Source organism: Strigops habroptila, chromosome 4, assembly GCF_004027225.2.
Source record: "Strigops habroptila isolate Jane chromosome 4, bStrHab1.2.pri, whole genome shotgun sequence".
Taxonomy (NCBI): Eukaryota; Metazoa; Chordata; class Aves; order Psittaciformes; family Psittacidae; genus Strigops; species Strigops habroptila.
In genome coordinates this window covers 78,764,263-78,783,984 of record NC_046358.1, presented here as the reverse complement: position 1 = coordinate 78,783,984, position 19,722 = coordinate 78,764,263, and the positions used below count along the sequence as shown (strand labels likewise).

Below are 19,722 nucleotides of genomic sequence, written 5' to 3'. Positions count from 1 at the left end.
TTGTTTTCCTGCTGGCACTTCACAGCACTGATGTGAAGTAGAGAAGGATCAGAAAAAGTATTTTGCTCTTATGTAACACACAGATGGAAGGGATCAGATTCCTTTGAGGTATATTACTTCTCAAGACACTTATGTTGTGACAAAAATTACCTCCTCTTTATTTTATTTTTTTTTTTACTTTTGTGAATATTTTTCTGCCTATGCTTTCAAAAGTATCTATTTAAGTTCATGTAATATTATAATAATATAATAAATATGGGAAAATGTGTAGTTTGATTTTTACTACATAGATGAATGTTGAAATACACAGAATACTGGCACGAGGAGTCCTACTGTATGACAGCAGTTCTAAACTAAAGCAATTTTCTGGATGAGTTTAGTTTTACTTCACTGTTTTTCATGAAGTATATCACTAAAAGTTGTCAGATGCATTATATTTATTTTCTAGCTGAGCTTTTGAAAGAGACACTGTAGAGTCAAAGATGTACATTTACACTAATGTAAAATTAGTCCAAGTTCTCTACTTTTCTGAAAATAATTTCTGAATTTTTGGAAGATGGTCATCAGCACTTCATGTTGTACCCCTTTGGCTAGTGTTGAAATGATACTGCTCAATCTACAGAAGTGAAGTTGTCATCAAAGTATTTGTAGTATTTCTGACAAAAGAAAGAAGCAGGAACTATGCTGTAAAGAAGAAACATTTGTTTAAAGCCTTTGTTTGCTCTTTGACAAAAATACCTTGATAAAGTGTTTTGTGTCTGAGCTTTTGATTATGGGCGATGTAGGAGTGTCAATGTGTCACACGCATCTGCTCCTCTAACTCACACGAGTAGGTTAATTCAGCTGATTAAAAAGGATGTTTTTACTAAATGTTTTCTTCTAATGATTCTGCTGAAGCAGAACTGAGGGAAGCCTCTTCTTGAGCAGTGGTTTCTCTGTGCCTGCACACATTTTTATCATTCGTTCTGAAACCACTTTTGTGTGAGTGTGAGCATTGTGTGTTCAAAGTTGGGAGCGGCAGAACAGCAAACAGTACAAAGCAAACAGTCCTAACACAGTCACTTGCTGTATTTGCTTTGCAGGCTGTTTACAGAAAGCAGAGCTGCTGGTTTCAAACTATAGAACAGCAGAAGTATGAGCAAGTGAAAAGTAATAACAATGCAGAGTCTTATAAAAATATCAACAAACACCTAATAACAATTTTTGCCATCAAGCAGTTGGTCAAATACATCTATTTATGTAACTTCATATAACTGTGGGATATTGTCTGCTTCTTTGCAAATATTATCATTGGGCTGTTTTGAGCTCAATTCTGAAAATAACTGTTTTTCCCTATTATTGGGACAAGACAGAATTGTGATGCAAATGATATTTTTGTTTAACTAGGAATTCTTCCCTGCAATTACAAAACCTTTTCTAGATACACTGTATTAAGAAAGCATGGCCTCCTTCAGGGTCAGGCCTCTAACACTTCTTTCTGTTCATCTTAAACTGGTACTGCAGAAAAATCTTTTCTTAAGGAAAACAGCAGCTCTGGATTCCTTCCAGCATATACTCTCTGACAGAATACTTTATTTAGAGATAAGGAAAGTCACTGAGCATTGGAAAAGGCAGGATAAGGTGGTTAGGAGTCTGTGAGAGATCATTTGCATTTTCTTTAAAAAGTCTCAATATTTCTGAAGCTGGGCTACAATACTGAACTATTTAGCAAAGAAATGTGATACACCCCAGATGGCTCTAAGTATCTCTGCTTAAAAAGAAAAGAGAATTTACTGCACATTTTAGTATTTAAAAAATACTAGAATCCATGCTAAGGAGTATCAGATGTGTAAAGACTAGATCAAACCTTACTGATGCTTGCTTGGTTGTGGACCCTGTTAAACCCCAGGAGAGTTACTGTAGGTGCAGCCCACTGCGGAGTCGTCTCTTCTGTGAGTTCCTATAGACTTGCCATAAGACATGTTGTTGATCACTAGCAGCTCTATTGTGCATAATACTTCTGTTACCTTTGCCAAAAAAAGAGGTCAGTAGCCATCAGTTAAGTTTTGTGATATGCCTGTGAACTGCTTTTCTAGAATTGTGTTCTCCTGAGCTTCAAGTGAGCAGACACAGTAGCTTATTTTACAAGAGCTGCAGACTAAAGGTGACTGGCAAGGAAGCAGAGGAGCAATTTCCCTATCTTTATGTGTGCATATTATCTGGAATATTTCTGTAATATTTTACTTTTCCCTTGCTTAAAATTATAATATAAGGCCTCTTGCTGCATCCTTCATTAACTGAAACCAATAGCAACATTCCCACAGATGTCAGTAGGAGATCATTATATTTTTTTTTTAGTACTTAAGATGTTATCTGGATTCTTCCTGATGAATTAGATAAACCAACAGTGTCAAGGTTTAAAGCATTTGAGAATGCTTTAATATATGATCATAAATTGAGGTACTGTGATCTAGATTTCCAGTGTTTAGGTCTTTGGACAACCAGAAAATGTAAATGTTTTCATTTGAGTAACAAAAAATTGCAACATTCAAACTAATGCTTGAAACAAATCTGTTTAAAAACAAACAAGCCCCTCCCCTCCATGGCTTACCAATGTAACCACCATCAGGACAATTCGGCTTATGGACGGCAAAACTTCACGGTAGTCTGAAATCCACAATCATCTGTATTATCTACAGCAGAAATGATGAGAAAGTGTAGCTGCCAAGTAATTTTCTTCGACTTATCTTAAATGTAGATGCCCGCTCCGTTAGCTCTGTGTTTTGCCCATCAGCCATTAGGTACTTTATGACTGTGAAAAGGTGTTAGAACAAGATTTCCCCCTTTTCCCCTTTCTCTGATAGCTAGCATATCAAGCTGTAACTTTGGCAGACACAGGTCATAGTAAAATCAGCATTCTGAATAATGAACAGGGGAATTAGGCAGGAACAACGTCTTTCCTATAGTGACTTCACCTTTAGTAGTGACAGATGAAAAATAATGTAAATTTTGTCATGTAATGTAAATTCAGTCATGTTGAATTAAGCTTCTTCCACTTTATTACGAAAGGACTCAAGGCTCAGATGGCAAAACCCAACATTCTTTAGAATTTATGGAGGATCTTTACTGGCATATTGCACTGAGTCACCTTACAGTTCAAACTGAAACCTGCTGGGTGACCTAGAGTGTATTTACTGCCAAGTGTGATGTAAAGATTTGTATCAAAACCACAGTCAATCCTCCCTTCTCACAAGGAAATGCATACCATGGTCTTCCTGTAATGAAACAGTAAAATGGATACCAACCCCCACAGCAGCGTAGAAACAGAAATGGAAGAGAAATAGGAGAGAAAGTTTTGGAAGCAGAGGGTAAAATGCATAGAGGGAAAAGAAGTAGTGGGGTAAAAAATCAAGCAGAAATACCAGAAAGTGCTTTTCTTCTGTGGTATGAGATTGGAGCAGAATAGGGAAATGAGAATTAAATGGAAACCTGGATATTCCAGCTGATTTGGAGCTTTTGTACCAAGTATCTGTATCTTTCAAGTCTGGTTGAAGCTCTCTGAATCATTTTAATACAGAATAACTTAATATAAGTTGAGGAAGTAGAAGAATATACTGCATTCATAATACAATCCTTATGAATAAGGGGTAAGTTGATTTAGGTCAACATTCCTTCTAATTTTTTTATTTCCCTAAAATTCTAAGCTTGTAGTCCCTCAGACTTGGCATTTAAGAACATAACCTGAATTTATGTGGTTCAGGTTATTCTGCAATATGGAATTTGCATATCTTTCTTTCCTAGACATCTTTTGTAAAACCTACTAGGAAGCAAAGACAGGAAACAAGAAACTGCACATATAAAAATGTTAAGATTTCATAATATTCCAATTTCAGCATACCACATCAGCATAGTAAAATTTGGGGTTTCAGTAATTTCATGTAGATCCTATACCACTGATACACTGTTAAAATAGTAACTTCCATGTTGTGTTGCTAATCGTTTTTTGTCTTGCCCAAAATATGGGTCTATGAGGCTTTGTCGTACTGATTTTTAGTAGTTATAATTGTAATAAACTCTCTTCTAGTAACACTGGCTTTGTTGCCTTCACTTGCTCAAGGAATCGGGAAGTTATTTCTTGCTCACTCAATGAATACTACTTCTCGTATCCTCCCAACTATCCCCTTTAGCAGCTGCCAGTTATTGTAGCTACAACTCATTATATTGCGGGTGTAAAGTCCCAGTTTGTTTTGTGGCAACTGTATCTATAGCAGTCACCATAGTTACATCGTGGGTCCGTACGTAGAGCTTATTGCTCAAGAACTACTCAGTGTATATTATTCATTGCTTGTCAAAACATAAAAAGTCCAACTGTAAGAAAAATATCACATTGGGTGGTCTTGCCCAGTGGAACTAAAGTGCAAGTTCAGCCTGTTCAAAGGAAAATCAGAGGAGACAAAATCTTTTCCCTAATCTAACCAAGACTGGTTAATTTGTTTAAAGGTTACTCTGATCTAGGCTTATTGTTTTCATAGTCTCATTCTGTTCAAACTTACTTGGAAACAGGTATGCAAAAGCTGATGCTCATGTGCAGTCTGGAATATAAGAATGTGGAAACATATGGGTTCTTTTCAGGAGAAATTTTCTGGTTAAAAACCACTAGAAGTAACCTAAAGAAGCCTGCATTGGAGTAAAAGATTGCTCTGTGTTTTGGTAGTGACAAGACAGGGAAAGGTGGGGAGAAAAAATGCTGGAAACTTCTAGTGGTGCACAGAGTAAGTGTAATTCTTGCTGGTCAGGGGATGAGCCCTGAACTGGGTGTTCCTCTCGTGCACAGAAGAAAGGACTGTTTTTTGGGTATAAAAGACAGTCTTTGACCACACTGCGAAGTGCAGGTTTGCTCACAAACTGGTAAAATTGTAAAGGTCTCCACAGTTTTGTCAAATACAAAATCTCAATTGTGAAGTGACATAGTAATACACATAGTAATCCTGGAACTACAGTAATACTACGATATGGATAACGGGGGGCAGGGTTCTCTATATGCACATTTCCTTTTCTGAGGGCCCTTATACTTCTCTGCAGTTAGCCAAATGTCTGTAGTTCTTGGGGTAACTGCATATTAGTTTGAGAGTCAAGGCTGATAAACCATCAGTGAGATAAGAGAATAAACTAAGGATTAGTAACTAGGCCTGCAAGCTCTCCAATAGTTAGCATTTCTTATGAATCCATGTGACTAAGCTGGTAAGTTGGAGCTCTTGAGTAACTTCTAACAGGATCATGGAGATCCTTTGGTAACTGTTTTCTAGCCTTTTTTTAAAAGCAAACTAACAATTAGTGATTTGATAACAATGTAAATTTAATACTAATGTAATCAGTGGTGTGAAGTTCAATCTATAGAGTTCTATTTGGTTTTTGGTTTTTTTTTTCAGTGATACCCAGTTCATTTTACATTTGCAACTAAGAGAAACTCTGTAGACTGTTTTCTCTCCTCATCTCTATTTGCAGAAATGAGAGATTTTCTGTATCAGAAACCAAGCTTTAAGTGGCCAACTTAGAAAAAGTTTTTGCAACTGAATTGGAAAATTCTTATTTTGCTACAAAGAACACATCTCCTTGCTGAAAAATTTCTGATCAGACTTTAACTAAGGCGATACTGTCTTTTTAAAACACTCTTGCAAGTATTTGTCATTCAAAACTATTTCCTTCCTGATTGATAAGCAAAATTGCTACTTGAGCAGGTGCTTTCCAAAGCTATAGCACTCTCTTGCTACTTCTGTGATACAGTACTTGTCACTCTCACTATTGACAAAGCCAAGCAGAAAAAGAGAAAAGTCCATTGTTTAAGGTGAAGGTAGCTAGTTGCACTTCAATTAAAAGATAAAGGGGAGGCAGGGGGGAGGTGGAGTTGTTGGCTTACTTTAGCATATAAATTGACCCTTTCAGCTGGAATCCTATCTCACTTGTGTTAGAAAGATGACACCTCGCACCCTTCCCTTCACAGGCTCATTTAAACTAAAGAAAAGAGATCTGACATCTTGTCTCCTTGTACTTACTGCAGCAGTGCAGCCTCTTCTGTAGTATAAACGTTCTGCTTTTGGAATAGATTCTGTTGGCTAGAAAGGGAGGTGAAGTGTGCCAGCAACTACAGAACCCCTTTAGCACCTCATCTGATGGAAACTTCTGGGAAACCAGCTTAGAGGCTGCTGTTTAAGTAGCTAGGATCAGGCCAGCTTTTCCTTGGAAGGAGATGAGCCAGCCTTCATAGATACATTTTTACTGATGAAAACAGTAACTGGATTAGTGGAAACTTCCTGCTATTTATAGATCTACTTTTCAAGGTCATTTATAAGGTTAAAGCAAGCCACAAATCATACTGGCTTTTTTCTCCTCTAGAATCAGAATTGTGGGGTATGATGTTTGGTATTCTGCATGTAAACTTTTGATAAAAGTCTGCTGGCAGAAACTTCAGTCTTAGATTCTTAAATATGAACACCTTAACTTCACATACAATAATTTGCCTGACCATCTATTGCAGAGCTGTTGGAAGCTGTATATGTTCACTGATTTATAGATCAATTTAACTATTCAGATATTCATAAGCATGTGCCCTGCCAATGGCCTGGCAAAAGCTCCTGCAAGCCAGTGTTGTGAACAGTGAAGAATACTTGGCACTGTGCTATTTACAGACCAAAAAGAAAGGCAAGAGAAACCTGTTACCATGTTGATATCCAGAACTATAATTTAAAAAGGAACAAAAATCACAAAGCAATAAATAATTGGCACGACAGGTTGCTGCAAAACACGTCTGGGACAATGAGTGATCAGGTGGCATCACACAATGAAGCTGAACAAACAGTTGTTAGTTTAAGGGCTTCTGGTTGTTGTAAAGTTCTATGATCTTTCCCTGCTAAAATATAAAATGGGAATGATCCTACCAAGAAATGGAGTAAAGAAGAGATGGGCTCGTTTCTAAACGTAAAGTATGTAAATGCTTAAAAATGGATATTGCAGCTTGGTCTGATGGGACTACCCCCAAGAAAAGTTTGTTCTGGATACAATCATGTTGTTATAACTCCTGTTATGAAGACTTCCAGATAAGCTGCAAATTTTATGGTTCTAGAAATGGCTGAAGGGAGGAATAGAATATGAAAGTACACAAGGGTCTTTGGGAACAATTGCAGTAGCACCAGGGAAAGAAAAGACAACAGATATTCATAGGAGTTTAGTAATATTTTTCCAGTTATTTTTTCAGAACAAATTCTAGATAATTGGTCATATTTCAATTGCATGAGTCTCATACATAGTGAAGACATCTGTCATCTTGCAGTGGAAACCCTGGAAAGGATGCCCTGAACTTCCCTGAGGTGTACGTGCAATGTCTTCTAGATTGTGGGTAGTGTCTGTCTAGAAAAGAGTAATTTGAAAGTGTGAGAACTGGTGTTCTGTGTGCACGGGGGATGTGTGTTTGCCACAGCTCTCCAAACTCACCCAGAGGTAGCACAGGCCTGAGGTGGTGGGGGCACTACAGGAGGTAGTCCTGCAGGCAGGAGGCCCTTCTCTCAGCTCACGCTTAGCAATCATAGTTTTTCTCTACTTCCACTCCCAGGTATGTCTGTTGGCAAAGAAACAGGTCTGAGCGCCTGTGTGGAGAAAGTACACTGAGTTGTCTAATCAGTGAGAGAAACAGATGGAAAATGGAAAGTAAATGACAACATTGCAAAGCTAATGACATCATATATCTAACTAGCTTGTAGGTCCTTTAACTCAAGGTCTAACTATATTTTGTATGTACAGTCAGCACTTCCTCATGAATTATTTCTCAGCAACAAAAATTCAGTATCAGTTGTAGATGTCATGAATGCAGGGGGGAGCGAAACCCACTTGTCTTGGACTGCTGAGACAGACTTTTATCAAAACTTTTGGCTTGATTTGGGTGTGGATTTTTTTTTTTTTCCTTTTGGACACTGCTCAGACTATTTACTTGGTAGCAGTTCTAAAGGGCTGTAATAAAAATTGCAGTGATTCCTTGCATTTTATTGAGTTTCATGTAACACAAGGATAACTTAAATATTTATCCTCTCTAGTACTGGAAACCCATGGTCAACTTCAGGTTTTGCTGTTTAGTGTAATTTGTTTGTTCCAGTCCTGCTGAAAAACAGAGATTAGCTCTGTTGTATGATCTTCCTGAACTAATCTGCCTAAAGCCAGCAAGGCTTCATACAGGCAAGTTCAGGCTTGTGGTTGTATTGTAACTTACTTTCTTTGCACCTGACTTGTCTAAGAATTACAAGTGACTTTTCTAATACTCTTGCAGCTCAAGTATGAAAAGTTATTGTATATAAGACTTACAAGGCCCTATGAAAGATCAGTCTCAGACATACATACCTTAATATATTGTGTTTTTATATGTTTGGGTAAAAAAAAAATAAGTGCCTGCAGCAGTCTTTGTATGTATTAGTAATAAAGTAACAGGTGGAAAAACAAGTTTGCCATTTTTCATGCATTATTTATGTGGCATATACTTTTCCTTTTTTTTTTAACATTAAAATATAGTTACTCTGCTTACCCATCATCTGAAACAAGATGAATATTTCATGTTAATTAACATCTGTTCAATGATATGGTAGGTTTAAAAAAAAATCTAATCTGAATCTTTTTGACTAAGAGATCAAAACAGCTTGGGAAAGAAAGGGGAATTAGACTGGCTAAAACTGTAATAAAGTCACATTCCTCTTTAAAATATAATGTAAGGTAATGTTTTTGTTTAAAACTGTGGAATAGGAGCATCACACCAAGAACAAACTGAGAGTAACTGGAAATCGTAATGGTCTTGATAGTCTCTTTAGTATTCACTCTTGTCAAGTCTGATGTGGGAATAGCTAATTGATGAACAATTCATTGCCCACTTTAGAGCATGTAGTGCACAGTATGAATTTTATAGTACCTTTTAAAATCACTTGTGTCAAGCTGAAAGAATTTGGCGTTAATTTTAGGCTAAGTAAGGTATATTTAAAAAGCAAGTTGATCTTTGGGTTTAACTGAATATGGCTTTTTTTTATAAACAGTCCTAAACTTTCTGAGGAGCTCTTGTATCTTTTAATACTTAAATATTCCAAAGCTTTAAAGAACAATCAAAATTTTAATTGTGTCTCATATATTGGGCAAGTACTTTGTTTTACTGTGTTACACTATTTTCTTCCACTTGATCATCAACAAAGCTTTAGGACAAGGAAAAAATTACTACAGATTTTTGATCCTGAACTACAAAAGAAAATGCTATCATAAATAAGAGGTGCCAGGCTGCAGTGGAAGTGAACTGTGATCTGTCCCTTCACTGTTTGTCTAATTATGAAATGGGGAAAAGATTTTAGAATAGCAGGATTCTTTGATTCTATCCCTCACACTGAGACCAATGTGTAACCTTAACAACAGGGGAAGTGTTAAAGAGAGTATTGCCAAGTATGTGTTCTAGCAAATTTTATTCCAAATAGCATACAGCTAAGCTCCAGAGACTTGGTATTTAGGCCTTTTGGTTTTCCCTTTAGAGATAGAAATTCATCTGGGGTAAAATCCTAGCCATCATCTTACAGCTGGTCCTGAATGTATTTTTCCAGCCAACACAATAACAACACAATAAGCCTGTGACTAGAAGACAGAGGTCCTTGAGGAGATGGAGGCCACAGCTGAGCTGTCACCACCAGGGCAATTTACCCAATTGGCTGTATGCTCCTGGCTGGGTGTGAGAAACTTGCTAGGAGAGAGGGGGACCAAGAGAAAATAGCAGCAGACTGCTACTAGCCACCTTTATTTTCTGATTTTTCACTTGCTGCTGTTTGGTGCAGAGGGAACAGGCCGTCAGTGAGCTACAGACAGGTGTCTGTATGCATATGCCATGTACATGCAAATATGTACATACCAAAATAAAGCAAATATTCTGGGAAGGATAGAACTTAATGTACAGCACTGTCTGTAAAATGGTAAAAGGTCATTTTCTTCCAATACCACTCTGTTGTACCTAGAAAGTAGTGTCTGCTGATGAAAACAGTTGTGGACTCCAAGTATGTTGGCTATAGTGTAGCAACAAAGACATTATTTGGCTGGATAAAAACAGAAGCCAGTAGTACTTCTTCCCCACCCTTGATTTTTAACTTCAAGCAGATGAAGTCTTGACTGTGGCCAGACATAGGTAAGAACACTGCGCGTGGGCTAGAATATGTTTTTTCACTAGGGAGCCATATGAGGAACACAGGCAGTGAAGCCCTATGTGAAGGAGGGAATAGAACATTAGGAGTTCATAAGTGCCCGACTGGCAAAATTAGCAACAGTATCTTGTACAGGCCTATTTGTTACTTACTGGTTTTGTCTGGACACAGAGGCTGGATACATAGACTTGGGCATCTTCCAGGGTCTTAGGAACTTTAGAAGACTTGTTTATCTCCTCTGCATCAATGAGACTGTGAAATATCTGAAAAGACTTTAAATATTTAGAAGTAAGGAAACTTGTGGAAAAAGTTGTGATAAAACTGAGCTCTGGAGAAATTGAAATTTAACTCTGAGCATTAAATCAGTTTCAGATATTTACCTGAAATATTGTGAGATAACTTTAAATGAGAAATGATGCTTTTTTACATGTCCAATAATATGATGTTCAGTTTCATTTCTCATGGCTCATAATCAGTATCACTTGGGGATTTTATTTTACTGGACTAGTACATGACTACACAGATTTCAACCATTGTGTCAGGTTTTTATTGTCTTTAACCCATGTTTAATCTGTTTTAAGTTAACTTATTTGCTTGTTGTATTGCAGAACCATCTCTGTTCACAGCCTTAGTGAGAACTCAGCATATTTTAAAATAAAAATTGATCTGAGAATGCCATTTAGAATGTGAAGTTCTCTTTGCTTCTATTTTTATTTACAGATTTTATTATTTATTTGCTATTATAGCAAAACATAACTATCTATGTGGAGCTGCTGCTTCAGGGCACTACATCTAGCATGTATAATGGACTTAAAATATGTTGTTATACTCTGAAATCTCTTCCCCTTTTCTCTTTTGTCATTCTTCCCCTTCACCTTCTGCAGTCACCTTCATAAAATGGCATCGAATGATCATGTGTCAATGTCATTTTATAAAATGAACTGTAGGGAGATTTACTCCTTGCTTCCTATTTCATGTTCATTCATGCGGTAAGGAAAGGCAGACTTGACCTAGTCCTACTGATTTATGTGCACATCACTATTAATTCTACAGATTGTGGGGGCTTGGGGTTGGGTTTTTTTAAGCATTCTGAACAAATTGTATTAGAAGCAAAGTACAGATAGAATTTGGGAAGTTTTACATTACTTTGTCCTTCTTTATGATTTTATTCTTTCACATTAAATACTATTGAAGCTTTTCACCTTCTTTAAAACATCTGTTGCACAATTAAATCCTCCCTATGACAGAATGATAAATTTAACACACTTGAGGTTTACAGATGTTTTGTTCAATTATTTATTTGTTATACTGTATTCCTTTGCAACTTTCTATTTTACTGCCTTTCAGGTGCTACTGGCTTCAAAGGACTTTGTTTCCAACCTTCCCTTATCATAAATGCCTTTCTTCTGGGCAAAGGGTAACTTGGAAAAAAGAGAGCACCTTGACAGAAACAGCACCTAGTAATACACTTGAACTACACTGTCTCCATGTGGAGCTTTGACTCAGCCTTTCATTCTCCCATTTAATGTAAATAATTACGTGGTTTCATCTCTAAGACATGAAGTTACTCGACCTGCCCCGAATGCAAAACAGGACAACAGGAGATAAATGAGTGATATAATTTAAAACACTCTGTCCGTTCCCAGACATCTAAGGAAGTCTCTCTGTCAAGAGACCTGAAATCTTTCAAGAGCAACCTCCTCTAACTAAAACCAAATTGAAGTGTATTTCAAATAAGGTGGTGCAGTTAATACATCTATTGATTCTAATATAGCTATTTAGTATTCCTAAAGCGTCAGTGATTTTGTTGGTAGCTGTTAGTATTTGTTTCTCAATTGAGTTCGTTTTTTGTTACTAACTTGAACTAATTCTTCTAGTCTTCTGTTCGTAGGAACAGTCAACATAACATAAAAGGATAAATAAGTACAATTACTCAGTGCAAACAGTGAGGTTGAAGTGTAACTGCTGCAGGAGTTCTGCATTCTGGTCTTGCAAGGAGTTTTTCTGTTAGAAATTGCTATTTCTTGTTTTTCTTCAACTGCAAAGATGATCTTTTAAGGATGTCTTCTTACTCATGGGATGCTGTGTATGGAGAAATAACTGTTACATATTTTGGCTTAGTGATTTTTTTCCTTTTTTTAGTAACAAACCCAATAGCACTCATAGAATTCTAGTCTTATTGTCTCAATAGAAAATATAGACACAACCTGCAGTCTTGGTTAAGCCTAAAAATATTCCACAGATTCCTGAAGTTTCAGCTTAAAAGATCTTTGTACCTGTGCACTGAACCTATTTGAAACCAAAATAAATTTACCATGGGACTTGGCATTACTGTTCATGGTCATACTTCAGATTATAGCTGTGTTATGCAGCATGGTTTCAAGAACCGTACATGAGAAATGTTTGGTTTGTTTTCAAGTTATTTAAGATACTTGAGATGTTCCCTCACAATCCCTGCCCAAAAGAGATTTTCTTCTCTTCCTTGTAGTGCACTTGAGGTAATAGCAAAATAACAAAACAAGTATCTATAAACATTACAACTACGTTTTTGTTTTCTAAACCAAATGTGGGAATAGTTAATGTGCCTCTACTCTTCTAGTCACAAAGACTTCATGTTCAGGGTATGGAGGAATGGAAAGCAGAAAAAACATCTTTGAAATGCTGGTATTTTAATAGTTATATTTATCATCAAGACCAGTGGTTTTGGGTTATTAATTTGCTGCATAATATGATGCCAAAAAACAGGTTCAAGTTTACAGCATGTCTGCCACAAATTGGACTGAAGTGGCCTGTTATCATGCGCTCTGGTTGTGTCATTCTGTTTGATAGGGCGTTGCCAATAAACGATGACAAGGTTAATACCTGCTTATTGTATAGCATGAGCTCTCATGTATAAAACCTCATCATGAGCAGCGTTAATAACAGAGCAAAATGGTTTTAGTAGATGTGAGAAATAGATATGTCTTCACCTGAAGTAGTTTCCTGTACCTTTTTACAAGATTAATAATTACTGAACACTAGAGCCTGACCTTAGGTTATGCCGTTAATAATCCAGAGTAACCCACTGTCTTTATTAGAGCTATTCTGTTACATGTAGGCTAAGGGTTGTTTTGCCTTTCCTGAATTAGTCTTCTACAAAAACTTGTCTCCTTGTATAGATCTTACTTGGGAGGGCCATCAAAATGTGGCTAACCTGTTATCTTAAACTAGCAATAAAAAACATGCCATATATTCACTGTAAAAATGCACTCTGTTTATTCAAAGTGCAGGATCTGACCTGTAATTTAAATCTTAATAGGTCAGAGTGTGCTTACTATGGGTTCTTTTCAAAATGTTGATTCAAAACATGAAAGAGGAAATTAAATGGGTGAGCCAGTACATCCAGTGCCTGTGGATTACCAGTGGCAGTAGGAGATTCCAGCGCAAAATGGCTTTTGCCTGATGTACAGCATACAGAGAGTCTTTGGTTTAGAGAAAAAGAAAACACAATTAGAGATACAATCACTAGTATATAAAAATACTATTTGGAAGTGTTCTAGAACACTCTAAAATAAACTTGTAAAATAACCCAGCCCAAACCATTTAGAAGGAAGTGTAGTTTTTAAAGTTCTCTTCATTTCAGGACATGTTTTGGCAGCATTCTTTGTAATAAAGATGAAAAAACCCTATTTCTAACCAAGCATTCAAAGCCGAAAGACTTGAAGGCTGCAGTCAGTTCAAGTGCTGTGTGAGACAGAAATAACAACCTCCCAGCGTCAGGTTTTCCATTCTTGCCGCACCAGGTGAATGGGTGTTTTATTGAGCGTGTGCTCTGTGGTGGCAGCGCAGGCCAGAGGAAGGGAGGGTGAGAGCTGAGTCAATACCCAACCTTGTTGGGTGTCTGTCGGAGCTCGGACGCTGGGGCTGGCTGCGTTAGCAGTGCCAAGGGTTAGCTGAGAGTGCTGCTGTGGCAGCAGATGCTCGGAATGGGCTTTTTACAGAGGGAGTTTGTTTTTAAATGGACAAAAATCTGTCAGGGCAGTTATTCTGAAGGGCACTTCAACACTCATCCTTGAATTTCTACAACTTCCCCAATCACTTTCTAGCATGCATATTTACAACCAAGCAAACCCTGTAATTTTGTTTGGTTTTCTTGGTTATTTTATTCCTGATTTCTTTTAATACTATTTTTCTTTTTAAATTTTAGATAAGAGTTTACAAAAGTCTTCTAATTTTAAAAGCCTGTTAGAGTCTAAAATGCATCTTTCAGTTGAATTCAGTGAAACAGAAGTGCAATGGTCTGAAGTGCATTCACTACTAGAGCCTTAAAATAACAAGGTGGCTTACTCATGTCTGTTACTTCAAGTGTTTATGTAACCACATTGTATTTACTTTTCTATTGCATATGAGCAACTAATTACTAGAGCACTTCTCGCTCTCATAGTATTTATATTTCGGTAGTCACCAGCAACTTTAAATACAAACAAAAAAGGGGACCCAGAAAAAACAAGATATATATAAAAAAATAATACAGCACCCTCTTTCTCTCCCATCCACCATCCTGAGTATGAATTCCCTTTTCCTTGCTAATCAAGAAGTTAACTGTTCTCACTGTATTCTGATTCCTCTTGCAACTCTCATGTAGTCTGTTGTGCAAAGAGACAGAGAAGCGGGGATTGGGGCATGAAGAGGGAGATGCTGTCAGGAGAGACACATGTTTTTCTTCCTGAACTGCCTCATGTTTCCCCATAAACAATAACGCAGACCCATGTTTTATGTTGTTTAGCTGAAGATCTGTCTGTATGTTAGGACAGTGTTATTGGAGGTTTAATACTGAAAGCACCCAGTATTCGCAGTGGGATAACTGCAAGGTTGACTGAGGAATAGATGGATTCCTGGAGGAGGCATGCCAGAGAATCAGCTGTGGAACAGAGCCTGCTGTTCTTGTCATGACAGTAAAACACATCTCTAGTCACGGCTTTCAGATGTGACACAGTCTGGGAATCTGCTCATGGCCCCAGCACTTCCAGTTTTTTGCAGTGGCTCCTGGTTGAGACCTGGTAACTGTGTACATGTCTAAGGTGGGTGAAGCCAGACTGGGCGCTTCAGGACACTTCCAGCTACTCTTCCCAGCAGTGTGTTGCAATTCCCAGACAAGACTGGCACGCACTCAGCATGTCAGTGCCAGCACGAAGGGAGTGGGGATGATGTGGCCATCTGCATCCAGAGCAGGATGATGTGGCTGCCTGCACAGAGGGCAGGACTGCAGCAGGCAGAGTTTACCTTGGTTTGCACACAGAACCACACCCAAAGGATTGAGGTATTTTCCCTCTTATATCCTCCTAAAGCAAAATGAAACAGTTCAGCTTTTAACTGCTCAGGGCTAAAAGCAAGCTGTGTAACTTTGTGCTGGAGGGCAGCAGAGCCTAATAGGGATATTTAGGATCTGTTGAGAGGATGCTGAGAAATATGCTGCTTCTTGGCTATTAGTTAATGCTGTACAGTCAGGCTGTAATCCCTGATAAAACAGCATGGGAAATTAATCAGCATATGGATTAGCAGGTGTGCTGTGAATGAAAGTGAGAGGTTACTTTGTTAATTCTGAAGGTGCAATTAATAAACATTAAAGTTTAATTTTCAGACTGAAAAATGGATAGCAGCTATTTGGATAGTAACAACTATCTCTAGTTCTTCTGTGCTATTCTCTGACTTGGCAAGAAAAGAGGCTGTTACTAAATCAATATGAGCTATTCTGGAGAGAAGGAAGTATTTATTTTGTCTGGCACTCCGTGTCCCTTTTGCATAATAATGAGTGATTAATTATTTTTCTATCCCTTATGTGCTCCTTGGTTTGTCTGTGGCCAGATTTGGTTACTTATTTAAGCTACTGTGATGAGCAACAGCAAGAAGTTTCAGATTCTCCTAAATATATTCCAGTTAATAATAATGTTAGTTAAATATATTTTATTACTGTTCTTTGTTACCTAACTTCAGAACTCTCTGAAAGAAACAAATATGGTTGTATGTTTATCAACAGGCCAAGTTCTGGTAGAAATTTCAAGAACACACAAGAAACTCAATGACAGCCTAGAGGAGAGTGTAAGTTAAACCATTTCTTTTTCTATTTTCCTTCTGAAATTATAAATTACTTTTTTGCCCATTTGTACTAACTCTTCATTCATTTGCTTTTAAAGTTCAAAAAATTTCATAAAGAAATTATATCTGAACTGGAGAAGAAAACAGACCTGGATGTGAAATACATGAATGTAAGTACATTTAGTTCTAAAAGTTGTATTTAATCTATTTGTGGCTGGTCAAAGAATTTTTCAGAAATAGTTCCCTAACGGTTAGTTAATCAGTGTGTTAGAACTGAGCTTTAGATACATAAACATTGCAAAAATTGTCATACTTATTTTGTGGTAAAAAGGGAACCAGTGCAGGGCTTAAACTAAAACAATTTTAGACTAAAGTTGAGAGAGGCAATTGCTGAACTCATCTGACGTATGATAGCAGTATCTCATAGATGATGGCAGTGACTTACCCAGTTCCGGGGCTGAGTGCACTGAGATGTTTTGAATGCTTTGATTGCAGGCAACTTTAAAAAGGTACCAAACTGAACACAGAAGCAAATTAGATTCTTTAGAGAAGTCTCAGGCTGAGCTGAAAAAAATCAGGAGGAAAAGCCAAGGAGCACGAAATGTAATGAAATATGAGCACAAAGAAATGGAGGTGAGTGTGTTGTCCCTGATCTGTTTCTTTCTTTGTATCAGAACTGGTCAACAGAAAATGTCAAGCTATTACTGGTCACATCTGAGTCTGCTTTTAAAACTTGACTTCTGAAGCTTACCATGATTTTTGTGCATGCCATGTCATTAGTTAATACACATAACTCCTCTGTAAGTTGTTCAGCAACAGTTTAACCCTACAGTTTCAAAGAACATGCATTTTTGGTTCCTCAGAGTTGGCTTATGTTAAAGGCACTCCTAGAGTATGTATTCGAGTTGAAATTACGCTCTGGACTGCTCTGCTGTACACACTCAGAGACTGCTTCAGTTTCTAGGTTTCATCCCTTGACCACTATTTGATTTTTTTATTATTATTTTTAAAGCACTTCTGTAACTACACCTTTATGCAGAGGTTTACACAGGGACTTAGCTACTCTATGCAAATTCAGTAGTCATTTGTTATAAATTAATTTCCCAAAGTAGGCAAACTCCAACTTCTGTTAGCACTATTACCTGTCCTACTGATTTTAGAGCGGCATTGCCATCTTGAGGCGAAGTAAGAAATGGCAAGGCAATGAAGAGAAACTTTTAAATTAGGAAGTCATATCCTGGTTGTCACGTATCTCTCAAAAAATACTTGCCATTGATATATTTTTTGCACAGTACTTTTACTTCGTGATAGCTTATATATTTTTTCTCCATATTTTTCTATTTTAATTTTCAACATGAATAGTACCAGCTCCTGTTTCTTACTACCTATCTTTCAACCTCCATTCGTAGCAGTCCAGGTTTTTTAAGATACTGGACTTAGAATTCAAGGATTAGCATTCAATCACAGTTTAGCCATGAATCCTCATAACCTCAGAAAAATAGAGCTTAGTCTTTTTTGTGAGTCATTTTCCCCTCCCTAAAACACCAGTAACACAGTAGAGATTCATCATAGCTTTGAGAGTAAATGTAACTGCCATGGAGCAGATAAAGGCAATTAGTCAGATTAGAACACCTGTGGCCCTAAAATTGCTCAGCACAGTTGCTGCTTTGATGTCATATTCTTATTTATGGCATCATTTTATTTAGAGGCTAAAAGAGCGTTTCTTGGTTTGCTTCACTTTCCCCACTCCATAACTAGATGATCTGTGCCTGATGAGATGTGGAAAGTTAGGTGTGTGCAGAAGAGAAAGACTTGGCAGTAGAGCCACCCTATCCCACCTTTCCAAAAGCTTTTTCCAAGGCTCTGGGACTTTGCTTCAGGAACTGGATCTAGTATCAAATAAAACTCAAGAGTGTATGTGATTATTTTTCCTTTCTTTCCTTAGTATTTGGAAACAGTGAGCTCTCGACAGAGTGACATTCAGAGGTTTATTGCAGAAGGCTGCAGAGAAGCTCTCCTTGAAGAAAAAAGAAGGTTCTGTTTTCTGGTTGACAAGCACTGCAGCTTTACCCAGCACATGCACTTCTATCACATTCAGGTCAGTGGCGTGAGTGAAGCAGAAATGAAACTCCTAAAATCTAATCATCTCAGAGACTGTAACTATCTATCTCCTGCGCTATGTAGATCTGACTGCCATAAATAGCTAAGGAACACTGCAGTGCTAGACAAATGTTGTGCAATATTCTCTTAAATGTGCTGTAGCAACAATGAAGGGTTCCATGAGTTTTAAAAAAATCATACATTAAGAAAAAAATATATGGACTAATCAGGTATTTCCAGTATCTGACCCTGAAAAAGGACAGTCTCCTTCCACAACATTACTTGTTTCACACAGATACTACTTACAAAAATCTTTCTGAAAACTTTCATTTTGCTGGAGTTATCATTTTGGTATAATGAAAATTAACAAGTAGGTCTGTGCAATTTATGAAAAAGCCTGTCTTTGAGAAGTACCTTTTTAAACTTGGATGCAGTGTGCGGACTTCCTGAAATCCAAGCTGCCTGGGTGGCAGGAGATCTGCAGTGATGCTACCAAAGTGCCTGAAAAAGTCAGAATGATGATAGATGAAATAAGGACACCTGGTTCCACCCCAGTATCAGGAACTCCACTGCCTTCACCAATGATAGAGAGAAATACCCTGGTAAGTTGTTCTCTGATAGCTAAAGGTTCTTGCTTTTAAATGGGAGTAAAGTGGCTTCAGTACCTGCTTTTGTACCTAAGCATTTGGGATTGAGTCTATAATGTACCTCAGCAGCAATAACTGGGGTTGGGTATGAAGCAAAATCATTCCGCTGAAGCTCTGCTACTGGAAGAACACAAGGTAGAGTAGGCAGGAGCACAGCTCCAAACAAACTGTTTTCAGTTGGGTGCCTAGGACTTGTACTGCAGAACCCAGCCTCAGGACTACTTTTGTCCTAACCATTCATTTCCTACATTCTTATCTGTAAGTAATAGTAATTACATACTCAGTAGTTCAACATAAACTTAAATAAAATGTTATTTACTATTTTCTTTCCTTTCTTCCCTCTGTGATTTTTATAAATTTATTAGAGTACATTCTGAATTCTACCTATTTGTATGTTGTGTTATAATTAGTTGTTGAATTTCTACGTGATGTTAGTAAACTTCTAAAAAAAAAAAATCTGAAAAATCTGGATGTCATCTTGGTGTAACTGTGCTATTTGTAGAAAAAAAGTCTTATCATAGCATTCCCACTAACAAATGTTTATCAAGGAACAGAAGTCTCTTACAAACTATTCTGTCAGCAATTTCATCAGAATGTGGGGGTTTTCTGAAGGTCCAAATATGAATTGTTTGGGAATATTTAAGCATTGCTTTCTAGAGTTTAATGTTGCAAAGAAGTTTTCACCATCTCCTCAGTATTGTGACCCTGTTGGTTTTGTG

The 19,722-nt window shown here is 37.4% G+C and overlaps 1 protein-coding gene and 1 long non-coding RNA gene across 2 annotated transcripts in view; one reads left to right on the top strand and one right to left on the bottom strand.

Moving 5' to 3' along the window:
- Positions 1–19,722, top strand: part of BAIAP2L1 (BAR/IMD domain containing adaptor protein 2 like 1) — a 39,357-nt gene that overhangs the window by 13,004 nt on the left and 6,631 nt on the right. Inside the window, exons 4-8 of the mRNA XM_030484352.1 lie at positions 16,198–16,259; positions 16,355–16,426; positions 16,752–16,889; positions 18,202–18,354; positions 18,791–18,958. Of these exons, the coding sequence (XP_030340212.1) occupies positions 16,198–16,259; positions 16,355–16,426; positions 16,752–16,889; positions 18,202–18,354; positions 18,791–18,958 (593 nt within the window). The remainder of the gene's footprint in view (positions 1–16,197; positions 16,260–16,354; positions 16,427–16,751; positions 16,890–18,201; positions 18,355–18,790; positions 18,959–19,722) is intronic.
- LOC115607261 lies at positions 12,797–18,849 on the bottom strand. Its single transcript, XR_003991163.1, has 3 exons — positions 18,771–18,849; positions 16,698–16,820; positions 12,797–13,642 (listed from the first exon to the last, which is right to left on the bottom strand). It is a non-coding gene; the product is annotated as an uncharacterized LOC115607261 (long non-coding RNA).